Genomic DNA, 17,296 nt, shown 5'->3' on the forward strand with positions numbered 1-17,296 from the left:
TGCACACAATAAACACTACTCTACATGGCAATACAATACTTGTAGTATCACTTCAATAACCAGGCTCTGCTAAAGGGGCTACCTGGGTAACATGGCAGTAAAAAGGCCAGAGGAACACAATGATGATCGTATGCCATGTTATCTTTGGCACAAGTTAATAGCATGCAGAATTTGTACAAATACTTTACAATTCTATAAACATTATGGGAGCAACACTTCACTTTTTTTGCGGATCATACGATCTGTCTCGTAAGAACTGACCCCACAGGATCACGAGCAGGACATAGAGGTGTCCCACAAAGTATACGTGGCTATAATAGCGCCACACACGCACTCCGTCCAGCAACAAGAATGCAGCCAACATGTACGTGAAGGCTTCAGTCTTGAGGAGCCACAGTAGCAGACGGCTCACAACGTAGCGCACGCCGCGGAATCTTTGCGTCCACAGTTCTAGGTGCCGGTCAGCCACCAAGAACGCAGATGCGGATACGAGGCAGACAAAGTACCCGGGCTGCAGGCCATGCCATATGGAGCTGAGTACCATCGTCAGAACCCCCCTGCAAGGTGAGTACTTTGTTAGAAGAAAAAAAAAATTTTAACAACCTTTGTGTCAATCCCAAAATAATAATCAACTGGGGTGCAATATTCTAGTGGCAAATTCAGGTGATTCATTTTGATCCGTGAGTGAGAGCACCCCCGTCCGGTTCACGTTCGGCACTGGAGCCGCCCTAACGCACTAGGTACTGAAGTGCTGCGCCCTAGGAGCGGAAATGGGAAACTGTGCTCTGGAGAGTGCAAATTGCTGTGTGCTGCGTCATCCAAACTTCCTGCTGTCATGGAGTGCACAAAATGTGGAATCCAAAATAACCATAACAAAGGTCTAGTTCAAATAACAGCCAATTGAAAGGAAAAAGATACTTGAGAAATGCAATTCTGGATGTCACATTAAAGAAATTCCAGAACGTTTGTTCTGAACCAGGACTGAAATTATGCAATTGACTCGCGTATACGGCACACACTTTTTACCCAAAAACATAGCGCCATTGAGGAGGATAAATTCAATCCGTGGGGCAAAATTGGAAACCAACAATCTAGGTACACATAATTCCCGTTTTATTCCGAAATATCCGTGGCAATCTCCCCGGAATCGAACGTCACGGTTGTCAGACATCGTCGCAATTTGTACCAAGATATCAGCCGCGATCTCTCCGGAATTGAATGTTGCGATTCTCCCACAGCAAATTGTCTTTCGTTCCATCAAGCTCTGATGAAATAGCTCTCTATGCCCTTCGCATTCGTCATCCATCAGTCTATCACCAGGCGCTCGTTCTCGTTGACTGCACGATACGCTGGCTGGCGGTGTGGGAGACAATCCGGCCGTGCTACTAAAGTCGGGGTGCGTTTAATGTGCGGGAACAAAAAAGCACCAGCATTTCTGCGCTCAATATGTGAGTGCCTCCAATATGCGAGTAGCCGTATATTCACACGAGTGACATCCTCGCGGAATATTCTAGTGGAAGAAAGAGCAAAAACACTGCTCACAGAGCCGGTTCTGTCCCGTGTTATGTTGAGCATTCGCACGGTGCCGGAATATCGGGAGTGGCGGACTGCGTACTTAGCAGACACCACTTACCAGCCTGCACCGTCAGCGTCTTTTCCTGTCGTCTGCTACGGAATATCTTGTGGCTGTGTCACAGGACATTCCCCATGGTTAGCAGTGAATGTGGAGACACGACGTTTAGCGCTCGCAATCACATAACAGCAGAAAACTATGACGTTTTTTTTTCGCATCTTCTGCTGTGGCATTGTGGGGAATGTCGCTCGTGTGAATACACAGTGGTGAAACTCAAGCTTCCTTTCTAGTTACCTGAATGCTCTGTTGAAAGGCAGTCGCTTGTAGAAATAGACAGCCAGCCAATATTGTACCGTGTTGTTCCAGTGACGGATCCCGTCACGCACTGTAACGCTGATTTCACATCCACTTTCGTCAACATTGTAAACGGTCCGGTAGTCAAACTCTTCTCGTGAAAAGTTCTTCTTGTCACACCTTGAAGACCATATTGAATTGTGTCATTACAGAACAAAATAGTTTGTCATGGCTGCAACCAAAATGTGCTATATATATATATATATATATATATATATATATATATATATATATACGCACGCACGCGCGCACGCGCACACACAAATACATACATACATAAAATGAATCTACAATTCTGGCACACTCTCCACATGGTCACTTGTGTCAGATCCTATCATGTGCACTTACAAGATTTTCAACATGTGAGCCAAGGTGCTAGGAATATGATGAAGCTTTAGTAGAATACAGTATTTGTAAAAAAAAAACTGATTGCTCTGTAAAACTATTTGCAACGAATACAAAAACCAGTACAGCTGTGTCGGTGCACCTTTTGACTGCAGTGTGCAGACACACACATATACCCCCCCGCATTCTCCCCCGGCCCGTCCTCGTGACTGTGTTTACATGAATTGGGTTTGCATTCGCTGCCAAGATAATACCCGCATGATCATAAACTGAAGCTGGAAAACGCGCTTCCCAACAGCAAATATGGCAGATTTAATTGGGGTGACACGAAAAATGTTCATTTTGTGTAACTTCTTCCTCTAATGTCTCGTGACATGTCCGCATTTAATGAACTCTTAAGAGGTCTGTTAATGGAGCATGGAAGTAACCTCAAACATTTTTTTTTTGCCACATGACACGGACATGCACGCTACCTCTAAGTACTGTCACACAAAATATTTCATTCCTGATAAAATTAGTTTACAAGGGTGTGCGAAGCTGTGGTGACCTCTCCCAGCTCTTCCCGTCATGTTGTGACGTCAGATCGGTGGAGCACTTTTATACGCACAGAAGGAAGCGGGGGGCAAGGTTCGACTGCTCTGCTTCGGAAGCCAAATACGAGGGGCATATTTCACTACTGAGCAACTAACATGATGTCACAGACTGGCAGCCGCGGGAAGCAGCTTTTCTGACCCACGGGGTTGAAAGCTCTCATGTGCAAAAGGATTGCACACACAGCACTCATACTTTTTGTGTTAATATGGATCCCATAAGGCATGTCATTCCTGTTTTAGGGATGTGCCAGCCAAATCCACGAGTCCGAAGCAGGGATTCGAGATCCGGGAATTCGAAACCACCGACCACGTGTATTCGTTTCTCTTTCAAATTGGCGCCTCCAGAGTCCACCAAAAGCCTCATTGGCCGACAGGTGTTTTCTTGTTTATTTGTTTACATTGCTCTGGACCAAAAAAGTTCATGCGGGAACTGTTGCATTACAAGTTTAAGAGTAATATGGTTTTGCTGCTTTAGCTTTATGTACATAATTCAGACTCGAGAATTTATGTATTTCTTGTAGTCGATGAACAATATGTTAAGTATACTACATGGATATACTTTCTCCCGAAACTGGACTTTTTATTTCATTAAACAACTATATCATAGTCTGCTTCAAAACACTCCAGTAGAAGCTTTTTCTTGGCTTTTTAAACTCTTTTTTAAAGAAAAGATTCTAAAGATTCGAGATTCGTAAGATTCGTGGATTCGCAGAACCTTCCTTGGATTTGGATTCAGATTCACAAAATTCTGGATTCGTCCCATCTCTCTTTTTCTTTTTTTTTTTTTCGAGCCCTTCCATGCTCTTTTAAAACCCGATGATAACGACAATCGGCAGCACAGATATGTCTTACACAGCCACGAGTGCAGGCAGATTTGTGGGTCCAGCACCGGGGGCGGCATTGGCTGCAGAAGGGTAGAGGCCCATGCCCGCGGCTATGCACCCGCATTCCCCCAAGATGAAGCCGGTGTAGAGACGCATTCGGAAGCTCAGAAAGACTGGCCACAAGTAGAGCAGTCTGTAGATCAGTCCGTGGTCACGGTAGAACGAATCCTGGCCTATATACTATAAACAAGAAAAGCATGTTTTCTTTTTCTCGTTTTATAAAGTGAGAGGAAATGGAGGACCTTCGTACATCTGCCGGGGTATACATGTTGACGAGAAACCAAATGACGATGTAGAGAGGCACAACTTTTATACGGTCCAGACAATGTGCCATACGATTGACGGATGTTGCATAGGGTGCCCTTATAAAGTCCCTGTACGTTCTGTACCGGTAATATGGGCCTGTAATGGGAAAACTTCTCCGCTAAGAAATTCAGCCGCTAGCATCATCCCATCGTGCGCAAGCATCATGTATCTCTATACAGGGTGTTTCGACTAAAGTGATAAAAAATTCTAACTGGCAACATTGTGAGTGATTGTGAGGCTTTCGGCAATTACCTTCTGGAAACTTTGCCGCCATTTAGGAAGGCTTTGGACAATTTGTTGAACTTCAAATTGCCAAGCGAACCTCGCTTTTTTTTACAGGTATATGAAGTCCTCCACGGATAACCATGGAGCCAACAAAAACAATGCACAGTATCGCAACAGAAATAGTGAAAAAAGTTGCAAAATTACGCTTTAGCCACGCCTGCTTGATTTTCGCAAAGATTTGCGTATGGAAGATGCGGGGAGAGGAGGAAGTGTCCCTGCCTCTTCTTTTACCTTTCTTTCCCCGGCTTTGGCCTTGATGCTGATGACAACCGTCTTATTACAAAAGAAACAAAACAACTGTCTTATCACAAAGAAGGCAAAACAGATGAAGGCGGGTACACTTCCTCCTCTAGACGCACGTTTCGTGCACGCTTCTTTGCGAAAATCAAGCAGGCGGGGCTAAAGCGTAATTTTTACAATTTTTTTTCGACCATTTCTGTTGGGATACTGCACATAGTTTTTGTTGGGTCTGCGATTATCCTTGGAGGACTCCATATCCTGTAAGAAAAAAAGTGAGTGAAGTTAAATTGAAGAAAATAAATTTCCCACAATTAAAAACTGTCCAAAGCCTTCCTCAGTGGACGGCAAAAGTTTCCAGAAGGTAGTTGCCGAAAGTCCCACAGTCCTCTGGGGAGTACGTCGCCAGTTAGGATTTTTTATCACTTTAGGTGAAACACCCCTGTATATATGCCGTTTGACAATATGCACAATCATATCTGGTCCTGAACCTTACAATCCTAAACGTCAACGTAACAGCATGACCATGACATCGGATCACACCATGTAATGCCCGTCATGAAAATAAACTCGAATTGCTTACTTCACTTGGTTTGCAGGCATGCTTGTCAGTGCAAATGCACCATCGCTTTTACTTAGTGCATTATTATTCGCAGTTATGCCATACAGTTGTGGCCAAGAGTTTTGCATCACTTGGGTCACAGTAAAACACACAAATAAAAGTAAAAGGACACGACTCTCATCTGCCCATCTAATCGCTCTGAGGCATGCTGTGAATGAACAGTGTCCACTGCTACATTCCGCTTCCCCGATACTGCGAAGCCAGGCTAACAGTAGAGTTTGTTCAATGCACACTTGAGAGCACTACAACCCATGTGCGCAGATGGGAAATCATGTATCTGTCCGCATTCCACAGTTATTCATATTCTTCTGTCCCACTTCTTGCAGGCTTTCTCAGCATCCTACAAAGAACACCCTGTAAAGAGTACTCGATTGCAAACAACTGTACCTGGGGGCTTTTCGAGATGCTCGTCGACACTCAAATCAAATCAAAGCAAAACTAAATCAAATCACATCAATTAATCAAAATCAATACAAGAAGTTCTTTCTATTTTCCTAGGCTTTGTTTGAGTCACAAAGGCCACAGTGCATATTTCTGTTTATGTAATTTATCTGGTCCATTCAGGTGTCTGCACATATTATACTTTGATCGCCATAAAGGTAGAAGTGATTTCAATCACTAGAAACCCAGTTCAATGGTTTAGGCGGAAGAACACCAAACGTATTTTCCGTATTTCTTGAAAAAAGTGTCTTGAAGAGGCACTACAAGTTATACATTGGATTTTTTTTCGCAGAAGGTCGACTTTTTGGAGGATGTCTGGCGACTCATAGCCTAGGAATAGCTATGGGTGGGGTTCAATGCGTCACCTCTTAGGTGGTTGTCCGACAAGTGGAGGACACTAGGCTTCTGTAGTCCTGGATTGATAGCTGCTTCCCTTTGCAGCACCATTGCTCCTGACTGAGGGCAACATACCAGGCATAGGCCAGCTGAGGGCCAGGGACCCCAAATGACTCCGGAAATGAACTTCAGAAAGAATTCGGAATACCCTTCTGTCTTCACGTGGCCTTACGGTCTCTAGATGACCACTCGGGTGGCCGACCTGTACTTTAAAATAGAGGCCGTACCTTGTAGGTAAATAAACTAATAATAAATGGTAACAGTAAAACAATACTGGTACTCGGCATGCATGCTTCTGTTGCTATGTACAGTAAGGGCGATACAGAGCCTAGTTCCTGCTCAAAAGAAAAGAACTCGGAATTGCATGACGCGGGTGCGTGTTATACACTAAAATTTTTCAGTTTTCACTAATTTTAAGTTATCACCCAGGTAACCACCAAATTTCACCCTGGTGGATGATATTTATTCTTCCGCACCGTCCATCCCTGCAGCATGTGCACCATGTTGCCACAGATTAGGCTCACTCACTTTCACATGGAATGCTTTTATTTATTTGACCTATGCAAAGATACAAAATTGAAATGCCACTGTGCAGAAGGGACAACCACGCATGTGGAACTCTTGCATGTCGAAGAGTATTGAGTAGTGCTACTAGCTCCACGTAGAACAACCAAAAACTAAAAGCATGCAACCATGCCTTTTACCTAGTCCGCCTTTTTGTCTTTCATATAGCAACACTCGTTTATTGCGTACGATGCATCAGTACCTAATGTATTCAAAAATGCACATGTTAGTGTAGTACATTTACCCAAGTGATCATTATTAACGTAGTAAAACAGGAGCGAGACCAAAGAAGTGACACGTCCAGATATATAACACCTCTTTGTCCCCAGCAGTTGAACCGTTAGATATACAGGGTGTCCACCGTAACTATAGAAGTAATTTTGAAAAATTGGAAAATCGCTTTTTCCCAGCTTTAACCAATGGCAATGTACTCTATGCCTGAAGGCCCACCTTAAGATGACTCGGGAAAGCTTCTCTGACGATGCATTAATTAACTTTTTAATTATCAATGATAGAACACTGACCCAATGAGAACATCGGATCATTTAGGGTAACTGGGAACGTTACCGTTTTCAGAACAAATATTGAGGCAGTTATAGTGCGAGGAAAGGGCCTGGAAAAAAGGTGCTCTGGTAGTCATTTTTAGATGCTCAAGTAGGAGCGCTCCCGTTTTCATTTCCTGTGTATGCGGGGGTGGGAAATAGCTGTCGCACCAATCTGTCCCCATGCAGGGTCTGTCCCCCCCTGGGGCAGTGTTTTCCCTCCCCTGCATACAGAGGAAAAGAAAATGTAAGCGCTTCTACTTGAGCGTCGAAAAAAGACCACCAGATCGCCTTATTTGCAGGCCCTTTCCTCGCGCTATAACTCTGTCGATTTTTTTTTCTGAAAACGATAATGTTACCGGTGACCCCAAGGGATTCGGTGTTCTCACTGGGTCAATCTTCTATCGTTGATAATTAAAAAGTCAATTAACGAAAGTTAACTAATGCATCGACACAGAAGCTTGCCTGTGCCCTCTAAGGTGGGCCTTTAGGCGTAGAGTACATCGCCATTGTTTAAAACTGGGAAAAAGTGATTTTTCTATTTTTAAAAAGTACTTCTATAGTTAAGGTGGCCACCCTGTATACTATACTCTTTCCCTTCATCGCACAATCGTGTGACATTGCTGCATGCTCTCTCCCCCAGTAGCGAGTCGGAGCACCTCCTGCGTCACTAGGGGAAGAATTAGTTTCTCAGGCAAGCAAAACGGATTTTATATTGTTCTGCACTTTTTAACTGTCCACATCTGCACGAGTCCAGTGAACGTTCATTTTAACAGTGCTGAACAGGATACGTGGTAGTTACAACGCTTGTGTGACTTCACAGAGAGCTTTTTGTTAAACGAACAACCTCCTATGGAACAGCGTGTAGCCACTCTACAAGCATTTCTTCCTCAATAGATGCAAAAATGCACTCACCAACCAGTACGCCTACATAGCAGAAAGCGTAGTGGAAGATGTCCAGTGGGGTAAGATTCATGTCATTTTCCTCATAATCCCATACCTTGGACTTTTCGTCTTTTTGGTTTGAGCGTTTCTCTCGTAGGATGTCAAGCTCAATTGAGACACCTGCCATCTAGAAGAGAGTAAAGCATTTTTGATAGGCAGACAGAAGGCACGCTCTCGTTGAGCTCCATGGCCTCCACAGCACCTCTGATCATGGAAAGCTTTAAAGCTAGTTCACACATACGGCAATCGTGGACGACATAACAAACCGTGCCATTTCCTTGCCATTGTGATGCTGTGACACCCTCCGCAGCACAGCAATTAGTTGAGACATGTCCAACTTTTGCTGTGATGTGACCTCTCCCACGCTCCATCGACCAATGGGCTCCGCGTGTGGCGGCTTCGTGTGGCAGCTGCAGATGGTGACCAACGGGGTTGCGTATGGACCACGGCGGAGGAAGAGACGGTGTGAAGAGCAGCGACAAGCGACAGCAGCACATCTAGTTGCCATAGATGGGTAGAAATCCAGCGAACCGGTAGAGATGTAGGAAGGGAGTTGCCTCAGGACAGAAGCTGCCGATATTTCGAACAGAGACTGTTCTTCTTCTGGGCCAGAGGACGGGTTGCTTACCTCCTGAGGCCATCGGATCGTCAGTAGCGAACGTAGATGGGTAGAAATCCAGCGAACCGGTAGAAATGTAGGAAGGGAGTTGCCTCAGGACAGAAGCCGCCGATATTTCGAACAGAGACTGTTCTTCTTCTGGGCCTAGTTGCCATCTAGTTGCCATTGTCGTTCACAGTCCCCCGTCCCCGCCGTTGCCGTATGTGTGAACCAGGCCTTAAAATGGGCAGTCTGGAGCTGTGGATTGATTTTGAGATTGACGCAAAATTACATCCAGCAGAGCATTGTTTTAAATTAAACCGGGACAACAAACAGCACCTTTGTATCTGGTTTCAGTTTCATGGCGATGTAAGCATGAGCTCCTGCACATCGGCAGGCATCTCAAGAGTGTGTCACTGAGATAAAGGCGATTGATGTTTTGAGGTACAGTAAAACACAATCAGCAATCAGTGGTTTGACTGCTTGGCAGAACAAAAACTGCAAGTTACCAACAGTGACGTATGTGGCAGCAGCGAAAGTGTTGCCACACAATTCAGTAAAAAATAATTGGCTTCAGATTTAAGTGAAGTATTTTGCATGATGGTTGTAAGCATCGTATGATATTACAGCATATGTTTAGCTTTGGTGCGTGTCCAGATTGTCGCTTTAAGAGTGCTTATGTTAAAGTGATGTCCGAAGAGATAAGTTTAAGAGTCAAGAAGCATGAGGATTCCTTTGCTGGATATCTCTTCGGGAATAAAAAGCAGTACTAAGCGTAGTAAATGTAAATACAGTCGACCCCCGTTTATCCGGACTTCATTTATCCGGATCCCGCGGTATCCGGACAAAAGGCACGGGAACGGATTTTCCTCCATGTATTTTGTTCTCGTTTATCCGGGCTTCAGCTTCCGGACTCGGACAAGAATTCCAGGGAACGATAGTCGAAAATTCTTGTAATCCAGCTTCAGTTATCCGGACTACCGTGAGTAAGAGGAGACACTGACCCCGCTTCGTCACCCTTTTCGCTGTGTCGGGGTTATTCCCGTCACACGGCAGGGACCTACATTCCTCCGTAGGGGAGACAACCGTGCACGATGACCCCCTTTTCTATTTGTATGCGTTGGGTCACGTTGACCAGTCGAGTCATTTGGAAATATCTGGAGCAACTGTCCGGTTCTAGAGGGGAAAACTCCAACGCGAGGGCCTGCTGCTTACGGCCCGTTGGCCGATGAAGACATTCCCCCAGGTGAGCTGCGATCCCTGATGCAGAGGCTCACTGTGACTGCCGTAGGTGATGCTGCGGTTTCTGACTACGTTGACGTTGATAAGGATGATGACGCGTGCGCAGCTCCGACTGATGACGGTGTGATTGCTGCTGTTGCCTCCGATGATGTGCAGCAAAACGGTGCCGATGACGCCAGTGAGAAACAAGGCTCCGACATTGACACTTTGCGTCCGCACTGACATTCTTCGAGCAGCGCAACGGCGTGGCTCAAATCTATGCAATTAGCAAAAGTTTGCAGGAATCGAGTGCCTACACTACTATGTAACAGCTGTCATTGACAAGATTTCTGTGTTTTAATTAAACCTTGCTCTGTAGGTCGTTTCTATTCGGTCGTTTCATTTATCCGGATGCCCCGGTATCCGGACGATTTCGCCGGGAACGGCACCGTCCGGATAAACGGGGGTCGACTGTAAAAGTTCACGGGACACTGCACTTATGTATTTCTTCATCGGACTGTCTCCGCGGTAGAAAACTGGAGTGAACAAAATTAAAACAGGTATCTAAGTTGCCGACGAAGAAATAAGCGAGCACTGTGTTCTGTAAACTTTTGTCCCAAGCTGTACGTACTACCTCGATTAGCTAACTTGGACAAAAGCTCATATGTTGAGGTGCATAATAGATGAGTTCATGCCTCAGGCATACCCTGAATTCAGTGTTATCCCTGCTCGACCACACAGTGTTTCACTTTCTCTGGGACACTGCAGAAACAGGCTAGATAGGACTACGGTTTCACATCAGATTTTTTGTAACATGCAATGTGTAAAGAAACAAAATGCCACCTTGTTATTAATCTTGGAGAGGTAGCAACGTAATCTCATACCTTAATTTTTTGCTCGTTTCGACAGGTTATCAGGTTCTACTTTGTAGTAAAAAGCAAAGCAAGGGGTTCAACATCCCCCCTCGTTTGGGAGAAGGAATACGACTGTGAGATCCCCCTTCTGCATGTAAAGGTCCCAGAGAACCCTTCGCAAAATATTTTTCTGGCTACGTCTATGCTTGGGTAGAGCTGTATTTTCCCACAGATCAGTTTCCAAACTGTGTCTTGTTATTCGTTACAATGTTACACTGAAAAAAAAAAATTGCACTTCCGATCAATGTTTTAATGTGGGAAGGGATGTGTTTGTACTGAAGTATACAACTGGTGTACACTTTGGTGTACGAGCGTTTGGAAAGTTCGAGTGCTAGAATAAAGCGTTTGAGGGGTGCGCATTTACTAGACTGTAGTAACCGTAGCTGTAACTATAGTTACATTTCGAAGAAGGTGACCATGACTGACTCTGTTGTTGTTGTTTTCACAAACTGGCTGTAACTGTAACTTGAAACGTTTTAAGGAACAAAAAACCTGCGTGCTTAGTTCTACCAGCAAGATTTCCGAAATTGTGTTGCACCTTTCCCACTCCGTACTCAGACTAATATCGCAGTATACTATTTCGATTTTTTTGAGTATCACCTTTCAGCTATGCACATACACAGGCTCTATACAGGATGTGTCTTTTATTCGTTACAGATTTGCTTTAACAGAAAGTTACGATAACAGCACAGATGTCGTTTCTGCAGTTGAGTTATATGGCCGTATATCCTCTCGGAGAGTGTATGTAACTAATATTCATTAACTAACTACGTGATTAGGGGATTTGGGGTAAAAAATATGGGAGACAATTTTGATATATTGAATTTTGAAATTCAAACAAGCACGTGCTCTGAAATATCAGTTGTTGGATTTTACCATACAAATGAGCCGAAAACCAGAACATCGCTCTTGAGGAGCACATGACCTTTGCCGATGGAGGCTTATCTGGGTTGCAGAATGTCTGGTCTGGCCAACAGATCAGCACCTGCTCCAAAGGACACGGTCCTGTGACGTGGAATGAGCACTGTCCACCCTGTGCTCATGATCGGCACGGTTTCAGCTCATTTGCATAGCAAAATTCGGCGATGGATATTTCAATGTGGCGTTGCTTGTTTCAGGGCTTTTAAAAGAGAGAATGTCTGCCTGGCCATATAGCCCACGTGCAAGAACAGTATCCATGCTGCCGTAATAGCTTTTTTTTTAAAAAGAAATCTCTAACAAATGAAAGAAAACACCCTGTATGTATGTTACATATCCCACAGAGGGTAGAAGAACACCATTGGCCTTCTCTTTTGTAGCCATTGTCATATTTTCAAAGTATTCTGCGAAGTATTATGAAATTACAACATGTAGGTAGGTTACAAATGTTTTCTTTTGCATGACTTACCTTGAGGGTCAACATCATCTGAATGCAGTTTGTAATATCAGGAGGTGTTTGAATGTTATACATTTTAAGGTATTTGAAGAATATGAGATATCCGAAGGAGAAGACAAAACTCAATTTCGTACGAAACCTGCAAAGAGACATTTCCCGTAATGCTTCCTTTCTTTGAAAACAGAATCTGTTTTGTGCCATAAACATGTAGGTAAACATACAGGATAAAAAGGTCATAAACGTACATACAGAACGTACAGGACATAAACGTACAGAATGTGTGCCATATGTGCCTAATGTGCCATAAAAGTCTATTAAGCAAAATCTACTTGTCTCTCTCAACTTTATGGGGCTTTTTATCATTATGTTTTTTATCAAGCATTATGCAGTGTTTATGTATGGTGAACTTTTGCCACGTGCAACGAGTAACTTTATCAAATGTTAATAACCTAAAGAAATTTATTTTCTTGAATTGAGCTCTGAAATATGTCAAGGTAATGTTTTTTTTCCCCCCAGAATCAGGCAGCATATTGTAGTTTACCCAAATCCACCACTAAATATGCCACCTAATGCATCCTGTGCACCTTGTAGATAAATGTAGCTAACACCGTAATTTCCAGACAAGTGGATCTTTTAGTAGACTTTGGTAACACATTACCTGAAACACTCTATAATGAAGTTATTCAAAATATCTACGTATTAGGAACACTGTTGAAAGAATGCTAGTCTTGAACGACAACCTGAGAAGCATGAGTGGACCTGCCTGACTGGCACGTAGATAACGATGAGGCTATTGACGACGGTCATTGTTAACGGGTGTACCGTATGCCACCCCGATACAATGACCACTAAGATGATGCCAAAGACTGTACAGAAGTTTCGTCGCATGCCAGCACTTTGAATAATGTATAAGAAGTGTCCCATCATGACGCAGAGGAGCAGCAATCCCGTGTAAATGATGTCCGTGGAGAGATTCATCGTGCCTATGGTTAGATGACTGAACCTGAAAAATACAGTATCAAACAGAGATTGCTTGGATTGTGCTCTATACGTCTTGGTATTTTATGAATAATCATTTTATCATCATCATCATCACTCTTGTGTAGTTGTTTTTATATTCCTGTATTATAAATAAAGGAACAATTCTGACTGGCATACTCCCTGACGTGCTGGCCCTACTCACCGTTGGACAGTGGAGTAGCGTGGAGGGGGGCTATGGGCGGTCGTCCCGGGTGCAAGATTTGTTTGGGGGCAAATTATTGACAGAGAGAAAAGTTTGAAATAGAAGCAGTGAAAATGTTTATCACTTGACAAAATCCAATTTTTTTTCACATTGTGCGCTATTGGAACGACCTTCTGGGAGCATCAAAGACAGAGGCGATTGAAGCGATTAGCGATTATGGGTTTAATGGCACAAAGGGCGATTGAACGAGTTTTGATATACCACGCCGGAGTAAATTTGCATCCTGTGTGCTTCAGCGTTGAGACAGCAGCGCATATTCTCAAAGTGAATGTTCAGGTTCAGATTCGCTTAATCCCTTTTGAAACTGGGCAGGTATCCGAACAAAAGGCGGATACCACAAGCGAAGACCTAGACAAGTTGTCTAAGAAACTGGGAAAAATAACAGATAAAAGAGGATAACACATCCGATGGGTTGTTTGTGGGGTGTCACTGGCATCACTGGGGATCTTGCTGGCTTAGCTGTTCATGCTGCAAAAACACCACTTGGTTTGTACTTTGTTTGTTTGATACAGGCTCTTTTGATGTGCAGGAGTCGTGTGCTGTTTCGGTTTCTAATTTCCGGGAAATGTCTGCTGAGGCACGGTCCCTCGATCGCTGGCCGTGGCTGAGGCATGAATCAACCGAGCATGTTTGGGTGGGGGGGATATACTACTCGTTTCGCTCCAGGCGCTGGGAACCCAAGTTACGCCGCTCCGTTGGAAATGCTGTTTTAAACAAATGTCAGAAAACTTGGGAATGCAACAACTGAGCCTTATCTGTTTTGTGCGGTTGTGACAAAGGCATAGATATTTTATTTTAGTTAAGATATGAGCACATCCAGGTGCTGGCCATCTATATACCTATTCTATCTCTCTTTCTTTTGGGAGAGTCCTTACACACAGCGATTTCCACTTTCCCTCGGTCTGTGTAGCCAAAGGTGGCTCGCAGTCTGAATTGATCCAATGCACGGTTGTACTTGCAATCACGTGGAATGGGTTGATGAGTTTGCCATTCCATTTGTGACACAAAATGTATACATATGAAAAGTTGGGACCGAAAGTGCCCTTTATCTCTACTCTTAATGTTATAGCCGTCATCACACATGATATGGTAGCCAGAACCTGGAAACGGCAGGGCAAAGTTGGGATTATGTAAGAGCCCTTGTTAGGAGGGCGGCTTCGAGGGGCCCTAGGCAGGCGCGGATCTGGGGGAGGGGGGAGGTTCAGGGGTCCGGACCCCCCTCAATTCCAGACTGGAACATAGGGTTCAGTGGACCAATCCCAGCATGCACGTGGCACTTGTCCACAGCGGACCCACCTCGGGAAAATCTTAGATCCGCCCGTGGTCCTAGGTATACTTTACTTGTTACGCATCCGTTTTTGACGTGCAGCGCTATACCCACTCGGCAAAAGCCAACGATTACGTGATGTTCGTTTAGAAATAACACCGAGGAATGGCCTTCACGGAAAGAATAATTTTGCTGGTAAACGGAAATCCGGCTTCTCCTGACTTTATCCCTGCTTGCGGGGAAGCCACCTTGCAGGCATATGTCATGGGAAACAGCTGCGAAACGAGATATAGAGAACGCTGCTAGCAAATTAGACACGCTTTCCGTGTGTCGCATTCTTCTTTAGTAAGCAGATTACAAAACGAGGATTAGTTGCCTGCTGTCAAACATATTGCGAGATTTATGTTTGCGAAGCGCAGCGCGGTAGAAAGATATTCGAACGCGCGCTCAACTGTCACAGCAGTGATCTCATGGAAGAAGGATTGCCTCACTTACCAGATACGCGAACTGTATTAGAGCGTTCCATACAGGTTATATCCAGACTGTTGCTGCATTCGATAGTGACACAGCATCCAACGGACGGGGAACCTCGCGCTCATCGTTGTTGTCTATATGCTGTGCGTATAGTCTGCAGGCAATTCTAGCTTGGCCGTGGTTTCCACTTTGTGTGCTGTGAAACGCGAAGGAAGTGGTGGGTGCGGTTCATATGCTTTTGAGAAAACCGATAATTGTGTTCGGTTGGCGTTGCGAAGAACTTGTCGGCAGATGGGGCTTGAGGCTTCCTCGCTTCAGAGCCGTATATTAAAAGGGAGTCTGGCCATTGGGAGGAGTCACAAAAAGAGGCTCGACCTGTCAATCACAGTTTCGCTCCTCTGATTGGTTTGCTTTTTACCAAGGGGGTCGCCATGACACCATACTGCCACCCAAAATGGCGACGAAAACAAACACAGTGAAGCGGGGATTTCGTGACAAAAAATTTTCACAGATTAACCTGATTTTACGCTGCAAATGTACATCCTAATATAAGTTTCTCGGAAATCAGTTTCATCTTATGCTCATCCACTGATATCTAACTGAAAATAATACGTTTTGTCGACGTGTTAGGCCTAGTGAACACGGCGATCACAACGAAATCATAACAAAAACGGCGCTGTGCTGTACAATCTCATTTTTAACAGCTGGATTTCATAGATATAAACATTCTTGCCTCTTATATTCCAACTATTCATGTAGATTTGTTTAAAAATCACACCGACAACAGAATGTGTCCCAGCAGGTGGTTCTGCCGGCAGCGGTACAACGACGGAAGCAGACGACAATTCCCGACGTGCCTTACGCTCCCTAGGTGGCGCTTATCAAATTTGCACCAACAATGCACTACTTTTGCAGATTGCGAGAGGTATCCATTTCAATCCCATCCAATCCACTTGCCACCCAAAATGGCGCTGCCCAGGTTGGATAGGGGGGCAAATAGTGAGGATAGGCTGATTGATAGCGCCCCATATTTCAAGACTTCATTGGTCGGAAAGCTGAAAAAGTGGGTGGAGCTTCAGGTATAGGCATGACCCATTAATGGCCAGACTCCCTTTTAATATACGGCTCTGCCTCGCTTCCTTCCCACAGAGCTCTGCCTTCCCATGTTCCCATATAAGCGCGGGAAGGCGGGAAGTTTGAACTCATCGTCTTTCCGGATTTGTTTCTCGAAAACAAACTCCGGAAGTATACCCACAGCTGTGTGAACAAAAGCTGTTTTCTGGCACGAATCGACGGATGTGAGATCACGTGCGCTAATTTTGGCGAGCAGACGACAAGCCATGCGTGGTTTCGGTTCTTCATTTGACAGTTATTTCCCAGCCGATTGGGTGTCTGCACTGTGAATTCAACAATGAAAACCTTGACATTTCAACGCTTGGGGCTGATAAAAGGTGAGGTAGGTTTTTGTCCTGCTGACTGTTCCTTTTGGTTTTCAAGCATTTTCGCCAGGTGCCAGAGAAAAGGGCGGGTCCAGACCGCCTCTTTGGTTAGTTGGACGGTACCTTTGTCGATGCGCTAACTGGGGGAGAGGGGGAAACTAATGTTTAAACTTTTTCCCGCTTTTTTTGGGGGGGTGGGGGGGATACTTGATAGAAGAGCCTGGATAGTTTACATGAAGTTGACTCATTAATATGAACTGAAACAGGAAGTCAGTTGTGCCGGCGCAAATCATTATTTCTCAAATTAACCCTCTACGTAGCGCGTGGGGGATGCGGAAAGAATGTTCGCGGAAAAAATGTCCCTGGGAAAGGACGCACAAGCAGTGACTGCGGAAACAAATGTCCACTGGGTGGAGCTACCATGGTGTGGTCCAATAGCCGCTGCTGGCTCTGCGGCCCAAGATCCAAGTCAGCGTCTGTCCAGCAAACTCCCCAACTTTTTTCCTCCGAATTTTAATTCTGGAATGCCTGGCTGGTGTCAGTGGTGTGGTACACGGTTTGTTTCGGACGTACCAGTTGCATGTATGTGGTGAATGGCGCTGAGTGCGCTGCTATCAGGGGCGGGTCCAGGGTTTTTCTGAGAGCTAAGGGTATGGTGGCTAGATGAATACTGTCTGG

At 44.7% G+C, this 17,296-nt stretch overlaps 1 protein-coding gene across 1 annotated transcript; it reads right to left on the reverse strand.

The window, feature by feature from the left end:
• Positions 1-120: 120 nt before the first annotated feature.
• On the reverse strand, positions 121-15,454 carry LOC135373737 (lysophospholipid acyltransferase 7-like). Its single transcript, XM_064606825.1, has 8 exons — positions 15,201-15,454; positions 12,959-13,198; positions 12,208-12,334; positions 8,058-8,214; positions 4,000-4,151; positions 3,718-3,929; positions 1,868-2,047; positions 121-557 (listed from the first exon to the last, which is right to left on the reverse strand). Exons 2-8 carry the CDS (start codon positions 13,171-13,173, stop codon positions 218-220), a joined length of 1,383 nt encoding a protein of 460 aa, XP_064462895.1. The 5' UTR covers positions 13,174-13,198; positions 15,201-15,454; the 3' UTR covers positions 121-217.
• Between the last annotated feature and the right edge of the window lie 1,842 nt (positions 15,455-17,296).

This window comes from Ornithodoros turicata, unplaced genomic scaffold, assembly GCF_037126465.1.
Source record: "Ornithodoros turicata isolate Travis unplaced genomic scaffold, ASM3712646v1 Chromosome31, whole genome shotgun sequence".
NCBI classification, from domain to species: Eukaryota; Metazoa; Arthropoda; class Arachnida; order Ixodida; family Argasidae; genus Ornithodoros; species Ornithodoros turicata.

Bases quoted from the DNA above. Each gene is read 5' to 3' on its own strand.
- LOC135373737 (XM_064606825.1), bottom strand. From the start codon at position 13,173: ATGAATCTCTCCACGGACATCATTTACACGGGATTGCTGCTCCTCTGC. The intron at 12,335-12,958 runs GCAGGTCCACTC...GTCTCTTTGCAG, and splicing joins GTTATCTACGTGCCAGTCAG to GTTTCGTACGAAATTGAGTT. The intron at 4,152-8,057 runs GTGAGTGCATTT...TTCCCATTACAG, and splicing joins CTATGTAGGCGTACTGGTTG to GCCCATATTACCGGTACAGA.